The sequence below is a fragment of the Thunnus maccoyii genome, chromosome 3 (genome assembly GCF_910596095.1).
Source record: "Thunnus maccoyii chromosome 3, fThuMac1.1, whole genome shotgun sequence".
Taxonomy (NCBI): domain Eukaryota; kingdom Metazoa; phylum Chordata; class Actinopteri; order Scombriformes; family Scombridae; genus Thunnus; species Thunnus maccoyii.
The window spans coordinates 12747064-12762692 of NC_056535.1; the positions used below are offsets into that span (position 1 = coordinate 12747064).

The 15629-nt window shown below is 40.9% G+C and overlaps 1 protein-coding gene, 1 long non-coding RNA gene and 1 other non-coding gene across 7 annotated transcripts in view; 1 reads left to right on the forward strand and 2 right to left on the reverse strand.

Annotated features, from left to right (window-relative positions):
- LOC121894235 (tensin-2-like) overlaps positions 1 to 8344 on the forward strand; it is a 31936-nt gene extending 23592 nt beyond the window's left edge. For 2 of the 4 annotated variants that reach the window (XM_042406684.1, XM_042406685.1), the window contains exons 14-27: positions 23 to 152; positions 856 to 921; positions 1035 to 1151; positions 1261 to 2664; positions 2810 to 2960; positions 3069 to 3940; positions 4104 to 4235; positions 5034 to 5126; positions 5304 to 5381; positions 5562 to 5639; positions 5841 to 6009; positions 6186 to 6254; positions 6550 to 6579; positions 6763 to 8344. In XM_042406684.1, coding sequence (XP_042262618.1) covers positions 23 to 152; positions 856 to 921; positions 1035 to 1151; positions 1261 to 2664; positions 2810 to 2960; positions 3069 to 3940; positions 4104 to 4235; positions 5034 to 5126; positions 5304 to 5381; positions 5562 to 5639; positions 5841 to 6009; positions 6186 to 6254; positions 6550 to 6579; positions 6763 to 6907 — 3534 coding nt within the window. In that variant the 3' untranslated portion in view covers positions 6908 to 8344. Of the gene's footprint in view, positions 1 to 22; positions 153 to 855; positions 922 to 1034; positions 1152 to 1260; positions 2665 to 2809; positions 2961 to 3068; positions 3941 to 4103; positions 4236 to 5033; positions 5127 to 5303; positions 5382 to 5561; positions 5640 to 5840; positions 6010 to 6185; positions 6255 to 6549 lie in introns of all 4 variants that reach the window. The other 2 variants (XM_042406687.1, XM_042406686.1) reach the window with 2 other exon arrangements.
- LOC121894236 lies at positions 59 to 9092 on the reverse strand. Of its 2 annotated transcripts, none has more exons than XR_006095505.1 (4): positions 8819 to 9092; positions 5858 to 5989; positions 5278 to 5362; positions 59 to 144 (listed from the first exon to the last, which is right to left on the reverse strand). It is a non-coding gene; the product is annotated as an uncharacterized LOC121894236 (long non-coding RNA). The 2 variants fall into 2 exon arrangements; XR_006095504.1 differs by having other exon boundaries at positions 5858 to 5993.
- Positions 8613 to 8684, reverse strand: trnaq-uug. The gene has a single exon. It is a non-coding gene; the product is annotated as a tRNA-Gln (tRNA).
- Positions 9093 to 15629: the final 6537 nt, after the last annotated feature.

Sequence of the window (15629 nt, forward strand, 5' to 3'; positions counted from 1 at the left end):
ACTTCTTCTCCTTCTTCTTCAGGTAAAGTGCTACCACCGACGGAGCCGAGCAGCAGAAAGAGAGGTGATGTTCAGGGTCCAGTTCCATACCTGCACCGTTCACGGAGCCCAGCTGTGGTTTGGCAAGACTGAACTCGACCTAGCCTGCACAGGTATAAAAACAGAAGCTCAATAGCTTGTGTGGAACTGGATGGAGACCAAGTAGGAGTATTTTTAAATTTTGGACAGTCATGAAGGCATTACAGAAGGGAGTAGAGTGAAGGTTTTTAAAACCATAGTGCCATACTATATCACTGCAATGTGGCTGATTATACTATTGTACTACTTATACTACTATACTACACAAATGTTTTTTGAATATATGGTTAACATAATGAATGAACAAATGGAAAACCTCCTGCTGTTTATTTCTTGTGCTTCCTTGAAATAGTTTACATGATGATTAATTAATAAAGACCCACTTATTTTCCAGACCATTATGGTGCTTGTGTGTGTTTTGAGATAAATAGCAAATGACAGTGTCAGTTTAGATGAAACAGAAATGCTTGTACATATCTCACTAAGCAGCAGTCTCATGACAGATGAATATGCTCTAAGTGCTACATGCTGACGCATACAATGTATAAATAATATTACCCACAGTCTTGAGTGAAAGTAAAAAAGAAGGCTCATTTCAAATGATACATTTCTTTGAAGTGTTATGCTCTGTTTACTTAAGCTATTTTCTGTCTTTGGTATTTGTGATTCTTGTTATTTCTACTTCACAGATCACACATTTGTGTGAATGCTTTTATCACTCTCTGCAGTTATTCTCTGGATATTTTAGACATTGTCTTTATGCTCATCTTTCTGTAGATGACAGGTTCCCTCCTGATGCTACAGTCGAGTTTATCTTCTCTAACGGGCCAGAAAAAATGAAAGGTGAATATTATCATCTGTCTGGCTGTCACTGAATCCTTTGGCAAATTTCATGCACCTAATCACTTCCTTTTCACATTTTCATATGCTTTATATCAAAATGTCTGCTTTACAAGGTCGCGAATACCGCAAGAATGACGCCTCCATTAAAGTGGACTACAACACTTCAGACCCTGTGGTCAGATGGGATTCGTATGAGAACTTCAACCTGCACCACCAAGACAGTATGGAAAGTAAGAAATGTCCACACACACAGGTGTAAAAAGTCTAAAAAGAACAATGCTTTATATGTATGCGGTAAGACCAAACATCAAATCACACTCCCCTTCTCATTTCTACCAGATATCGCTCATACGAGGGGCCCTCTGGACGGCAGTCTGTACGCCCAAGTGAGGAAGCGTCGTGGACCGGGCTCAACTGCCTCAGCAGCATCACCCAACGGTTGCCTTACCAGTAGCCCAACAGTGAAGTCACAAGCTCCCAGCCGGCCCCAGACTCTCACCTACACCCCTGACTCCAGCCGTTCTTCAGTGCCCTCTGATCATTTGGATGATCCTTCTACAGCTCACCTTGAAAGACAAAACACTGACTGTTCACTGAGGAGTGGAGGAGAAGATGAAACAAGACAGAAATCACGAGGGAAAGAAAGGGATAGAGAGACAGCGATTTTAGATGATGGAGACCCGTCAAGCGCAGGGGGGTTGAGGCGAGAGCATTCATGTTGTGGTCGAGCAGGTACAAAGTGTGGCGATGTGGGATGGGAGAGGGAGAGAGAGCCCTGCCTCTCTAATGGTCACTGTGTTGGACGTTGCAACAGTATTAAAAAACATCCAAAAAGTCAAACTCTGCCGGCCTTACCATCCAAATCTGTGTCCCCTCCTCCTCATCTGACTCGTATGGAACTCTGCCATCGCCATAGCTCCCACCCTTTACCAGAGTTACCATGGGAACGTCCACCGCCAACCCCAGCCTTGCCCTGTCTCCACAGGCCATGTTTCCCTTATTCCTCTCCTGAACACCCACACCCACACAGTCATACCCTCCCAGCCTCAAACAGACTCTGCAGTGGGGACGATTGTCACCTCTTCCATTATTCTAGCCATGCCCCATCCTCTCATCTCTCCCACCAATCACTGCCCTCTAGCCCTTACAGGGAAATGTTCTTCGGCTCTCCAACACCTTCTTCTGGTTGTCCCTGTCGTGAGTGCTCCAGCAGGCGAGAGCACCAGTCAGCCTCAGTCAGAACATTCCACCCATTGCACCCAAACCAATCAGAAAACCCACACTGGCCCCAAGGAGCAGGGATACAACAGACAATAGAGGCGCCTCCTCTATGGGAAAGTGAAAATCCATGGGAAGTGGCAAGAGAGGCAGAGTTCTGGCAGTGCAAATCAGCCATGCCAGCATTTCGCATCTGCCACTCCACTTTGGACCAGGGTCCAAACCCGGAGCAGCCTAGATTTGCCCTCGTACCTCACCAAAGCTATCCCAGTCCCCAGTCTCTGATGGATATGCGGGATGGAGCCAGCAGTGGGTACCACACCCCTCCACCTCCCCGCCACTCTTGCCCCTGCTCTCCTTATCAGTCATCTCCAGCCGAAAGCCACGAGAGTCGGGGTTACGCCTCAGGGTACCACTCTGGGTCAGCCTCTCCTCTGCCTGCTAGTAGCCCCTCTCCTGGAAGAGGCAGGCTGCCCGAAACCCCCTCTGTAGCCAGAGAACAACAGCATATTGAGCATCACAAAGGTAAATGAGGATCGGACCAGCGGGATGGATACAGTCAGGATTAGTTTTTCAAATGAAAATACTGTGCTTTGTTGCCTCTTGTATGTGAATTATTTGTTCTACCTTCCTTCTACCATCTCATCTTATTTTATTTCACTTGTCACAGTGGAAAAGGCCAAGGTTGGTGTGGAGGATGACATATCCCAGGGTTCAGAGGGTAAATCTGACTCTAATGGCCAGTCAAGCACCCCTGGACTTGACTCTGATCATGACTACACACTTATTGGTAGCAGCAGCCCCACACACACAGAAGACAGGTGGGTGAAACTTTCTTTTTGCTTTTTACTCTACTGATGTTGGAAATAAAATTACAGTCATCCAAATGTGATAACTGTAATTTTTTCTGTACTTTGCCTTTTCCTCAGTGTAAACGCTGATAGCACTTCTCAAAGCCACGAAAGCTTTACACCTCTGGAATCCAACACAAATAGCAACAAAACTACCACACCAGTACTGACAGAAACCCCAACCCAATCTTCCAACATATCCATGAGCTCCACAGAACAATCAAGTGAGCCTTCTCAGAGTTTGAGCTCTGAGGGTATGAGTGGAGAAGCCAAGGTTACAGGAAATGCAGAGGGTACTAATCAGTTACAAACTTCAACCCATGCCGCGATCATCATCACCCCAGTCCAAGTGCAACTCAATGGCTCGACCCTTCCTGGTAATACCCCATCTAACAGCAGCAAAGCTGTATCCATGAATCCTTCTCCCAGTCTCAGTTCTACCCCCTCCACCACTTCCCCAAATTCTCCCATTGACTCCCCAGACATTCAGTCTCCCCCTCAACGCTCTTCGCTGGCTACAGACGCAGCAGGACAAAGACTGACTCCGGACAGAGACAGCTCGGTTGACACCAAACCGCCATCACCTGTGCCCGACGGATATCATACACCAACCTTCCCCTTAGCATCCTATTACTACCCATTACTAAATGTCCCCCATGTCCCATACACCGGGTACACTGCAGTCACTATCCCCGCCTTTCAGCCACCGCTCCCAGAGAAGAAACGCCTTTCATCAACACCAGGATCCCTGAATGGACACAACTCTCTTCTCCGGGTCTCCTCAGCTCCTTCCCCAACGCACCACGTTAGTTTCTCCCCCTCTGTGGGAGAGCAAAGACGAGGGTCTGCGCAGTCCAGCAGTAAGGAGGAGGCAGATATCAGGGTCAATGCAAAGTTTGTCCAGGACAGCTCCAAGTATTGGTACAAACCAGGCATCTCCAGAGACCAAGGTGAGGGTTAAATGCAGTACGGTGAGCGATATACAATGTTAGTCATTACCAATCAAACCAAACTTCTTTGACAACTGAGGGTGAGGTGATAAATTATAGTGACACCATGTATGTCCATGTATTGTCATTGCATCTCCTTACTCTATTGTGTCTTCTTCCATAGCCATAGCTGTATTGAAGGACAAGGAACCAGGAACTTTCCTCATCAGAGACAGTAACTCCTTCCAGGGGGCCTATGGCCTGGCCCTCAAGGTGGCCACCCCTCCTCCTAATGCCAACATCACTGGCAGCAAAGGTATCCATCAAAAATCTTTACACATTAAGTGTAGTTTACTGGTCACGGGGAGTACTCCTCACCATGTGAAAACAGTTGCATACTGTCTTCTGTGCCTCTGGCAAGAGCTTCATAAATGTTCGATAAAATGTTTACTGACTAATGCTGTTTTAAAACTAAACACATCTGCGGATTGGTAGTAGTAAGTCCACAAAAACACAGGAACCAACAAAACCAGATTTTTAGTTTAAACAACTATTAAGTAAGTCTGATCTAACAAATGTGTACTTTTTTATTTACTGTTACTTTGCATTTTTAGTCATTTGTTCATGCAGGCCTGTTTTATACTACTACAATATGGTAGAAAAATAAATCCATAAACATTTGAAACTATTTGTTTTAGTTGAGAACACTGCAAAGTGAAAAACTGCATAACATAATTTCCCATTGAACACTGATAATGAATAAAACAGTTCTGAAGTGAGTGTCAAATGAATGGTAAAGGTACCAAAACATTTCAAACAGTAACCAACCCTTTGTTTTTTGCAGTAAAACAACTAAAGCTGATGATAAATGCTCAATTTCTATTTGTTTCTGATGCATTCTGATAATGTGTGAAATTAAAGAGAAAAAGGGGGTGTCCTCTTGATCACAACAGGTAGTGAAATTATGGTTATGGGAAGTCTATAGTAATCAAAATCTTGTATTTGTATTTTTAGTATTTCTGTTCTTGCAGCTTTATAATGATCTGCAGTGACAATCTGTGTTATTTTTCATCTTCACACCCTCCCTTTCCCACCCTCCTCTCCTCTCTCCCAGGGGATCCCCTGGAACAGCTGGTGAGACACTTCCTCATCGAGACTGGGCCACGGGGAGTGAAGATCAAGGGCTGTCAGAATGAGTCCTACTTCGGTCAGTTATGTGGTAGACATAACTGCTGCCAAATGTTGCACGTATTTAGTTATATATGATATACTGGATGATGATTTTGACCTGTAAAACTTCCTTCCAAGTCCCCCGTTTTCTTTCTTTTAATCCTTTCTTATACTGTAATCTTTCTTACCTCTTTTCTCTTTCTGTCTCTGTCAGGAAGTTTATCTGCCCTGGTGTACCAACATTCAATCACTCCCATCTCTCTGCCATGTGCCCTTCGCATTCCAGAAAAAGGTAATATCAGTACTATTACCTTTAATTCTGAAGAATTTAATATCCACCTTTTCATATAAGCTGTATATATTATTAGAAAACAAATACTTCAAACAAGAGTGGGTTATTACAACAGTTGCGGACTGGATCCTCTATAATTTAGACAGTGCTGTTATGTAACTGAAGACTGTGATATTTCAGATCTGGTCGGGGAGCTTCAAGAGATGCAGAGTGCAACAAACACGAGCACAGCGGCTGACCTCCTCAAACAAGGAGCAGGTAGCATAAACAGTTGTTATGGGTGATTTTGCTGTTACATGAACTTCTACAGAGGACCCTATCGGATGCAGCGCAATAGTTGCAGTTCTTACTTTTGACCAGCAGAGACTGCTCAAGCCTCATCATTTCATAGCATTGGCCCATAATGACACATCTGTTCATGTTAATCCGTAACATTTTTTCATGTCTCTGATTACCAAGCTTGCAACGTGCTCTACCTGAACTCTGTGGAGACCGAATCGTTGACGGGGCCCGAGGCGGTTTCCAAAGCAACCAAATGCACTCTGGCTCTGAGTCCACGTCCCATGGCAACAGTGGTCCACTTCAAAGTGTCTGCTCAGGGCATCACTCTAACTGACAGCAAAAGAAGGTACATCTTAGACACTGCAATCTTAGTTGTTTGCAACAGCATCCTGTTTTCTGGTCAGGGGATTTTCTGATGTATGGTGCAGTACATACACCTGTTTGACAGACTTTTCAGACAATAGTTGTGAGACTAATGTCAATGTAAGACAAAGAGTCATATTACTGTTTGTGTATACACAGGCTATTTTTCAGGAGGCACTACCCAATCAGCAGTGTGACTTTCAGCAGTCTTGACCCCCAAGACCAGAGGTGGGACATTAAAAAAAATTACTGCTGATAAAAACTATGTGCTTGGACATGTAACAGCTTAGTAAAGGTGGTAGTATCTATGTGCTTGCTGCTGCTGCACAAATACTGCTCATATTGACTTATATTTTATTAAATATAAGTTCTGTTTGTGATTTGCTTGTCTGCTTTTTCACCCTGAGAGGTGAATGCAGATTGCTAGTTAGTACATAGTCTTATAAAGCAGCCTCCATGTCTTTGTTATTCATGTATTCCTGTGTTTTGTCTCTGTGTCTCTACTTGTGTGCCCGTGCTTCAGGTGGACTAATTGTGATAGCACGTCAAGCAAGTAAGTGCTTGTGTCACTGTGTTTTTTTTTTCAAGGGATATTACCGACTGCTACTTTGCATGGCAATTAATCCCCATCAGATTTGTTATTTGAACAGTTTGAGACAGAACTGTGTTTTTTTTTACTGTCAAATATTATTTGCTCTCCTGTCTTTTGACCTCTCATGTCTGCTTTTTGCTGCAGGATGTTTGGCTTTGTGGCCAGGCGGACAGGCAGTGCTACAGAGAATGTGTGTCACCTATTTGCAGAGATGGACCCTGAACAACCTGCTGTAGCCATTGTCAACTTTATCAACAAGGTTATGTTGGGGCCACAGCTACGCAGATGAAGATTCAAGAGAATTTGAAAACTCTGGACTATTGGAGATATAGGGCAGATATTCATATGATTCTTACATATTTTCAATGAAGTGTGTTTGTAACTACATTTGTGCAGGTGGCACCACTGTGCTCGGCCCTGTGATTGTTTTTATAAGAGAATCCAGTTGTGATAGCTCACTGCTTTGTGGGGCAAAGTGTTTATATGTCAGTTTACAGAGCAAACAGTTACAGAGGGATAGTTTGATAAGCCAAAGACTGACCTAACTTTGGTAACCATTGCCAAATGAGATTCAAAGAACAGGTTTTTTTTGTTTTTTTTTTTTGCTGTTGATACAGTCATTGTCATTTTATTTGTGTGACATTTGTTATCATGTTTAAAACAGTTCACATGACAAATTTTACAAACTGCATGATTGACAATCCATTTAGCACAGATTGTTATTTGTATTTAAGTCTAGAAGCAAATGATAAAGAAGGTAGGTAATCTAGCTGAATGCAAGAGTCATGTTTTAAGGTGGACAGTGGTTTTATTGAAAAATTCTGACCTACCGCAATATGAAGAGGAGTTAAGTATGTGATCAAATGAAGAGGTTATGTATTTTGATTAACTAACAGGAAGTGTATTTGGCTACATGTGAACTCTGCGGTTACATACACATTTGTAACAATGAGCATTTTGTTCTTGATGCAAATATACTATTAAGAGTGTATTATTGTTGGCATGATAACCGCAGCTGTAGAGATGTCAAACGCATTATGATAAACCGACCTACAGGACAGGTTAATGATTTAACAAAACACTAAGTAAAAGGAGGTCAGCTTTACTTCACAAATGTTATTCAAAAAATTTTGACAGATCATGAATATTAACTTTCCTACAGCTATAAATAAGAAAATCAAGCGTTGCTTTGTGAAGCTAAAAATGTCATGAAATCAAAGGATGTTCACATCTGAGGAAAACTACAATGTCTACAACCTTAGTAATGTCATTTTAAACAGAGGAAGTACATCAAAGACTCTCCATATCACAAGCCAGTGTGTAAAATTATGCTGTCAAACAGACGTAACATATACATACATATGTACACAGACACTTACTCTTAGTCCTGTTATATTTGCTTTACTCACAGGCCATAGTTAACTAACCAAGATCCTTGGCAACACATTAGTGAATTATATTTTAGAGTCAAGTTTCACTTTAAGCCAAAGACTTAATTATAATGTAAAGATATTTTGAAAGTTCGATTTTTTTTAACAGTACTTTTTTTGTTGTTTGGTATTTGTGTGTTTTCTATAAACTGAGACAGTAGATGACTTCAGCACAGTTATTATTTTTCATAATGGATTTTTATGTAAAAGAAGTAATATATTTTAGGCCTCTGTGGTGGATGAGAAGGTGTATGGTGTATGTCATATTTGACAGGAAATTAAAGTCATTAAATCAATCTTTGTGTATGCTTCATCATTTCAAGGCTTCATGTAAAACATATTGAGATATTTTACTTAATTTTCCAGCCTGTCTCATAAATTTGCAGTTACATTTTTTTACTTGTTGGAGACAGATAATGGTGCTGAAGCTCATTACATTTGCTGCACAATTTGGGACTCTTATTCACACATTCTCAGCTTTTGTACTTAACCATCACCAAACACAATACTGTTTGACACATGTACTAATACATTATAATATGACGCCAGCTAAATAAAAGGATGAGGTCCCACCGAGATTTGAACTCGGATCGCTGGATTCAAAGTCCAGAGTGCTAACCATTACACCATGGGACCAACTACGCCGATATACACCTCATAAATCTATATTTGATGTTCTACTAGGCCGTCTGTTCAGTATCTTTATGTTATTTTTATGTAACAGTTTCGGTTATGATTAGGAACATTAGCTACCCGGTTACATTTCTTACCAAAAGTATCTCTGCATAGCTCGTTGGCTAACTAAAGCTAACCTAGCTAACTATAATGGCTGACCTACTGTGTGTCTCTGTGTGTATATAAGTGTGTGTGTGTGTGTGTGTAAAGTGGCGTCACAGACTATAAAGAGACAGGTAGCTCGCAGACAGGCGTCCACGTTGCTGTCTATCCGATGCTGTCGAGAAATATCCGTAAATTGTGTAACTGAGGGTTTTGTAGTCAAGTTAATTGGCCTCAACAGAGCGATCGGCTAGCTAGCTGCTTGATATCCGGTCTGGCTTTTAAAAATAAAAGCTCTGATTTCAAAATAAAAGGGTAGATCTTTATACCCAGACATGCGGGCTGCTGAATGTCAACAACCATTTTCCAAATGCCAATTGTCCATATTGCCGAGGCTAGACCACAACATTTCTTACTAGTTTCAACTGATTGCATCAACATTAAAGGCCCAGTGTGTAAAATTTAGAAGCATCTGGCAAACAGACTTGGCAGAAATGGAATATAATATTCATAAGTATGTTTTAATTGGTGTGATCCCCTGAAAATAAGAATTGTTGTGTTTTCGTTACCTTACAATGAGCCTTTTATATCTACATAGGGAGTGGGTCCTCTTCCACAGAGGCCACCATGCTGCATTGCCATGTTTCTGCAGTAGCCCAGAACTGACAAACCAAACACTGGCTCTACAGAGGGTTATCTCTATAAACAGATATCTGTATATGAATGCAGAATCTGTAGGCAACAGGACATGATTTTGGTACCAGAAGCGTTCTGGTGTCCATTTGTAGTCTGAGTAGTATTGACCAATCATGTTTGAGCAGGCTTTGGTTGCATGCAGGTAAACAGTGGAGAGCAAAAGAGGCGGAACGCATTGGCTGAAATGCAATCTATCTATCTAATCTATCATCTTACAACGATTCAGCTTTTTATTAGCTTTTTTATTTATTTATCTGCGTTCATATGCATATATCTGTTTATAGAGATTAGCCAAAAAGTCGTCTGGACCATCTCAAGTTGCTAATCGGACTGTAAACAACAACTGGTTCATGGAAGAGGAAGTCTTGGCCCGGATATCCATTTTTCGGATATCCGCTGTAGAGAGGGCCTTTTGTGTTTTTTTGTGAGTTTCACAGCTACTGTAGGTTCTCCAACACGCTTGGAGGGGGAGGGGTATTCAGTTGGTTGCAATCTGCAACTTTGCCACTAGATGTCCCTAAATCCTACACACTGGTCCTTTAAGAGAGTAAGCTTATATCACCTTTGAAAAATGGCAAGATTCCCAGGAAATGATTTGTAAAGTACAAGTAGACAGGAAAACAAAATTAGACAGGCATTAGTATTTGCTGGCTAGGTGCCAGCAAAGTGGCCATGGGTAAAGATTGTCTGTGCTGGTGTGAATGGTGTTGGTTGGTCAGGTGTACATTACACTCAACCAACATATAGAGCCTATGATTAGGTGCTCCCAAAGACCTAATAATTAACCAGATACGCATGTGTTTCTCAGGCCCAGCTGTTTTGTAGGTTCTTACTCCAGCTCTACTCTCAACACTTGATTCAGCTGACACGGCTAAGATATATAATGAGTTAGGGGTAGCCACTTATGTAATATACTTTAATATCCTAAGATCTTCATGCTTATTCATTTTCCTTTGTTGCTGAGAAACAGAGACGGTACCGCATAGCAGTACATTTCACTGGCAGGCACTCAGGGATTCAAGGCTGACTTCCATTATGCCATTTTGAAAAATGCAAAACTGTAAGATTAGCACTGCAGTGTTGTGATAGCACAGGGACTGATGTGTGATAGTACAATAATGGGTGATGACCATTGTCCTTCATTCTCCCACTGGAGGAAACTAGAGGGACTTTAATGGACCATGCCGGTGCTGGTCCTTCTGAGTCAGAGTTCCATATTGCAGCTCCTGTTGGGCCTCCAGAGGAAAACAGTTGAACCACGGTGTAAGGTGTAGGATTTCTCTGTCTGTGAATGAAGAATCACAGTCAGCGTCCCCATATCTTTGGATCATGTAGCAACTGTGATACCTGGTTTCAATAAGTGCTGTTATTTCTATGCATTATGAAGTCTAAGAACTGTAGGAGTCCAGGAACAGCTTCCACCCCTATTGGCTATCTTCTGAGGAATTATAAAAAAGAAAAATAACCTTTGGTCTCTTAAGTAAATATTTAAAGAAGACAAATGAATTCCAACAATGCAGAAGATTTACTGAAATACAAAACTTTGAAGACATGAGAGATCTGTTTGTTGAAGTAAATCTTATGAGCTCACACTAATACTAAACCACTATAAGTCACGCATTAGAACAAATATTGTATGTACGTTTATTGTTTACTTTTATAACTGATAGAGCTTCTCACATACCCACTTGCTTTTATAAGAAAAATATTTGTATCAGTTTAATATTAATGCATGTGATGATACATTACTTCACTGATTATTTTATTGACTGTACATTTATTCAAGTACTTTACTTATATATAATTTTGAGGTACTTATACTTGACTTCAATATTTCAATTTTGTGCAGCGTTTTACTTCACTATTTCAGACAGTAATAAACCCCACTCCATTTTTAACTGCTGAAGATTAAACAATCCAATATTACATAACTGGACTGGCTACAGTTTTAAAAGAACAGGACAGGACAGTCAAAGACAAACTACCGAACAGTCTCAAGTAGTAGAAAGAAATACAAATGGTACAAAACAGTAAAATGCAGGCAGTAAAAGCAAGATGTGAGCAAGTGATATTTGTTTATAAATGTAACAGTCTGATGGCCTGGAGGACAACACTGTCCCTGAACCTGTTGGCTCTGTAGAAGTAATACTCATGTTTTCCAGACAGTGAAAGACTGAACAGTTTGTGGTTGGGATGTGTGGTCCTGGATAAATGTTGTGGGCCTCCTTCAAGCCTCCCATGTCCTGGAGGGTTGGTAGTTTATTGCCTGTGAGAAACTATGCTGTTTACATCACCTGCTGTACAGCTTTACAGTCCAGAATACTCAACTCGGATGCAGCTGTTAAGGACACTCTCAATGTAGTGCATGTAGAAAGTGAGGATCTGAATTTCCATGTTAACATTTCTCCGTAATGCTGATCCAGAGGAACCAGAAACCGCTGACTCTCTCCACTTAAGGCATATCGATGAGAATGAGGGTGATTCCTCCTCACATTTGCTGCTTCCTGAAGACCATATTAAAGGGTCTCACCTCTGCCTTGTATGCAGACTTGCCACTTTCAGATAATATATTTATATGCATGCACAAAACCAGGTCACTGGGAAATATCTTTAGCAAGAAATAATAAGAAAATAACAAGAAATTAGATTTGTCTCATAGCCCTACCATATTTATTAACCATCAGTGGCATATAAAATATATACAAAAGTTAACTTTACACAACCTGAGGAACCTGTTATTCTTTACTGTGCACATGTCTGAATTTTAAAAATATCCTACTGCTCAGTGAATGGGATCTGAAAATCAGGGTACTGCTTGTGGTGCCGCCACCCCATATAAAGGGCAGAAGATGGTACTCAGGACTGGAAACCTTTACAGGGGTGTTACAAAAAGAAGTTTGCAAGGCTGGAATACGTGCACAAATATATTTATTAACAAATATATTAATGAAATAAGCAAAAATGAATCCCTGGAATTTCAACCAATAACTTCAGCCAAAGCAATCAAATAAATGAAATCTGCAGCCTTACAGCAAGCAGCAACCTACTCTCTTCCCTACTCTATCTCAGCTATCCAGAAACTTGCCTTTTACCTTCTCAGCCTCACCTAACTGGAACATACCATTTACTCAGGCTACTACAGGGTGAGCTGGACTGATACAAAGCTTTTAAAACATACAGAACTACACTGATGTGGGATTTCTCTGTTACTGCAAACAATCACAATGTCATATTATCACACACATACAGCCATGAGTGCACCAATTCATACAGAATGCCATTTACTACAGAACAGTTTTATCCTTCCTACCTCAACTTGACAGTGCCTAGTGACAACAACTCACACCTGTTGTCACTATCACTGATTAAGCAGACCATCTGCTAACCATCATGAACCTCTCAAAAAAGAAACATCACAGCAGGACAGCCCTTCAACAAAATATATCTTTGCAAAACCCAAACCACCCACCTGAAACCCGTATTACACTATTTGCGCAACATGACTGACAAATTAACAGAAACTGAAATTACTGAAATTGGACTGAAATTAGTGGTATTACACAAAAACACTAGTAATGTCAGGAGCCAGGGCCCAATGAAAAGGGAGAGGAGCAGCTTTTTAGTTTAGTTGGGTTTATTAAATTTATTTGTATCAGGGACCTTGTACAAAATACATTAATGTCAAACAAAGAGAAAAGATGATTTGTACCAGGTTTAGCTACTAGCTAATTTCCATCTGTAGTCCCTGGGCAGGTGAACAGAAACAATAAAACACAGAGCAAAACCTATCATCTCCACTACAAATGGACAAACAACCTATTGACATCCATGCAGGCTTATGCACACTCACACACACACACACACCCATTTCATAGGAATAAACACAAAGCAGAATATAAATATCAAAATATTACAAACATATATCTAAAGTTATAAAAACAGGTCGTCAAAATGTCAAATTAGTGCTGACAAGAATGGTTATTTAAAATCCATTTTTTAACTTCATGGGAAAAAATATGGAAATCTGTGCAGGTTTTCAGATTGACAGGGAGCTTATTCCATTCTTTAATGGCTTTAAAAGAAAAAGCAGATTGTGCAGAGGCAGAGCCTCGTTTAGGGACGCTACATTCTCCCCTTGAAGCAGACCTTGAAGGTCTGCTCATTTGCTCAGAGCAGAGCTGAACCAAGCTCTTCAACAGTGGAGGAGCAGCATTATGGATTATCTTATGCACTCAACGGACATCTGAATACAAAATTGAGTCATCAAAGCTTAACATTTTATATATAACAAGTATGTCACAATGACAATACTGTTGTGGTTTCCTGTTCAGGACTTTCAGGGCTTGTTAATGAAGTAACCTAACAAGACAGTCTTGTTTGCCAACATGATATGCAGTAGTGAAAATAAGAAAAAACATTGCACTCAAATATGTCTTAGAGGCTTCAACTGTTAACGAATCCCTAATATGTCTAAAGTTAGCTGTTATATTTCAATACAGGGCACATCTTTTTAATATGCCTTTTGAATGTAAGAGTATAATCTACAGTAACACCTAAGTATTTGACTTTTTTATCTTTTGTCCATCTACATAAATATTTGGGAAAAGCCTTTTGTTTTTGTTCATTCAAAAAATACATGGTCACTGTTTCCTCATTATTCAGAGTGAGACATGAGTAACTGAGCCACTTTGCAACTTTTTCCATTGTTAATGACAATTTGGCAGCAACTTCATCATTCATGTATGTATGAGGTCAAGTAAGTAAGACTGAATCCAATTAAGTATATTAACAGAAAGTTTGAATTTAGACAACTTAGAGAGGAGTACTGAGTGATTGACTGTATCAAAAAAAAGCCTTGTGCAGGTCACACTGCTGACAGCCAGGAAAGTGACTGTGGTGTTATTAACAAACTGATGATGGAGATGGAGTGGTACCACATAGTTGTGTGTGATTTTGGAATACTGTCATGGGCTTAGCACGCAGTCTGGGGTGTCCCCTGTGCTGCAAATGAGAGTGGATGAAGTGCTAATGCCCATCTTCACCATCAGTGGTCTGCCTGTCAGCGAGTCCAAGATTCAGTTGCACACAATGGTACTCAAGACAAGGAAATTGTGGTAAATGCTATGCTGTAATCAATTATAGTCTTATAAATATGCTCTTGTCAAACTAAGAGAGGGGAATGTGTGGGTTATGGTGATGGCATCCTCAGCTGATCTATTTGCTCCATGCAAACAGCAGAGTCTAAATGGCCTGGGGGAAATGCGTCTGTGTGGGTTTCGACCAGCAGCTCGAGGCATCGCATTTTGACAGATGTAAGTGGAACAGGGTGGTAGTCCCTAAGGCAGGATATCCTGGGTTTCATAGGCGCAATGAGAATGCATGTTGTATAGCATTTAAACTGGCAAACTGGGGCAAGCACAGATTGAGTGTATCCATGAGGACAGCTGCCAGCTGATCAACACACGCTTTTGACCAGAGATGTTCTCAGTTGCTTACTCTGGGTTGGTGCACCTCAAGGCTCTCCTCACATGATAGTTGTTAGTGGCCTTGTTCTCAAACATACTGGCTGACTCTGACTGTAATTTTCAAAACATGTGTAGAGCATGTTCAGCTTTTTTAGGAGGAATGCGGATAGGCTTCCCTTTGTGGTTCTGTGATTATCCTCAGACCGCCAAAGCTGTTCCTCAGTAATGTCGGATTGACAAAATCAAGACATATTGTAAACACATGATGCCGTAAATAAAGACGTTGACAACTGAGTGCTAATTGTTCATGTTGTTCAATGTTGTTCTTTTTACCTTTTCTGATGAGCCTGTACCTGATGAGGCTGTGTGTGTGTGTGTGTGTGTGTGTGTGTGTGTGTGTGTGTGTGTGTGTGTGTGCCAGCTAACTTTAAAATCCCTGATAACACCTCCATTTACACTCAGCTGATTGGTTTCATGGCTGTTAACTTATTACTATTTATGACCTTGACCTTTGTGTTACAATACATAAACAGAATTTTGCACAGCAGTCACGCCTCCAGTTCTGCATGATTCACTTTCCACCGTACGCTGCTTCAGCAAATGATTTTTCCTTTGTCTATAATGTTTTATTTCCTCTTACTCT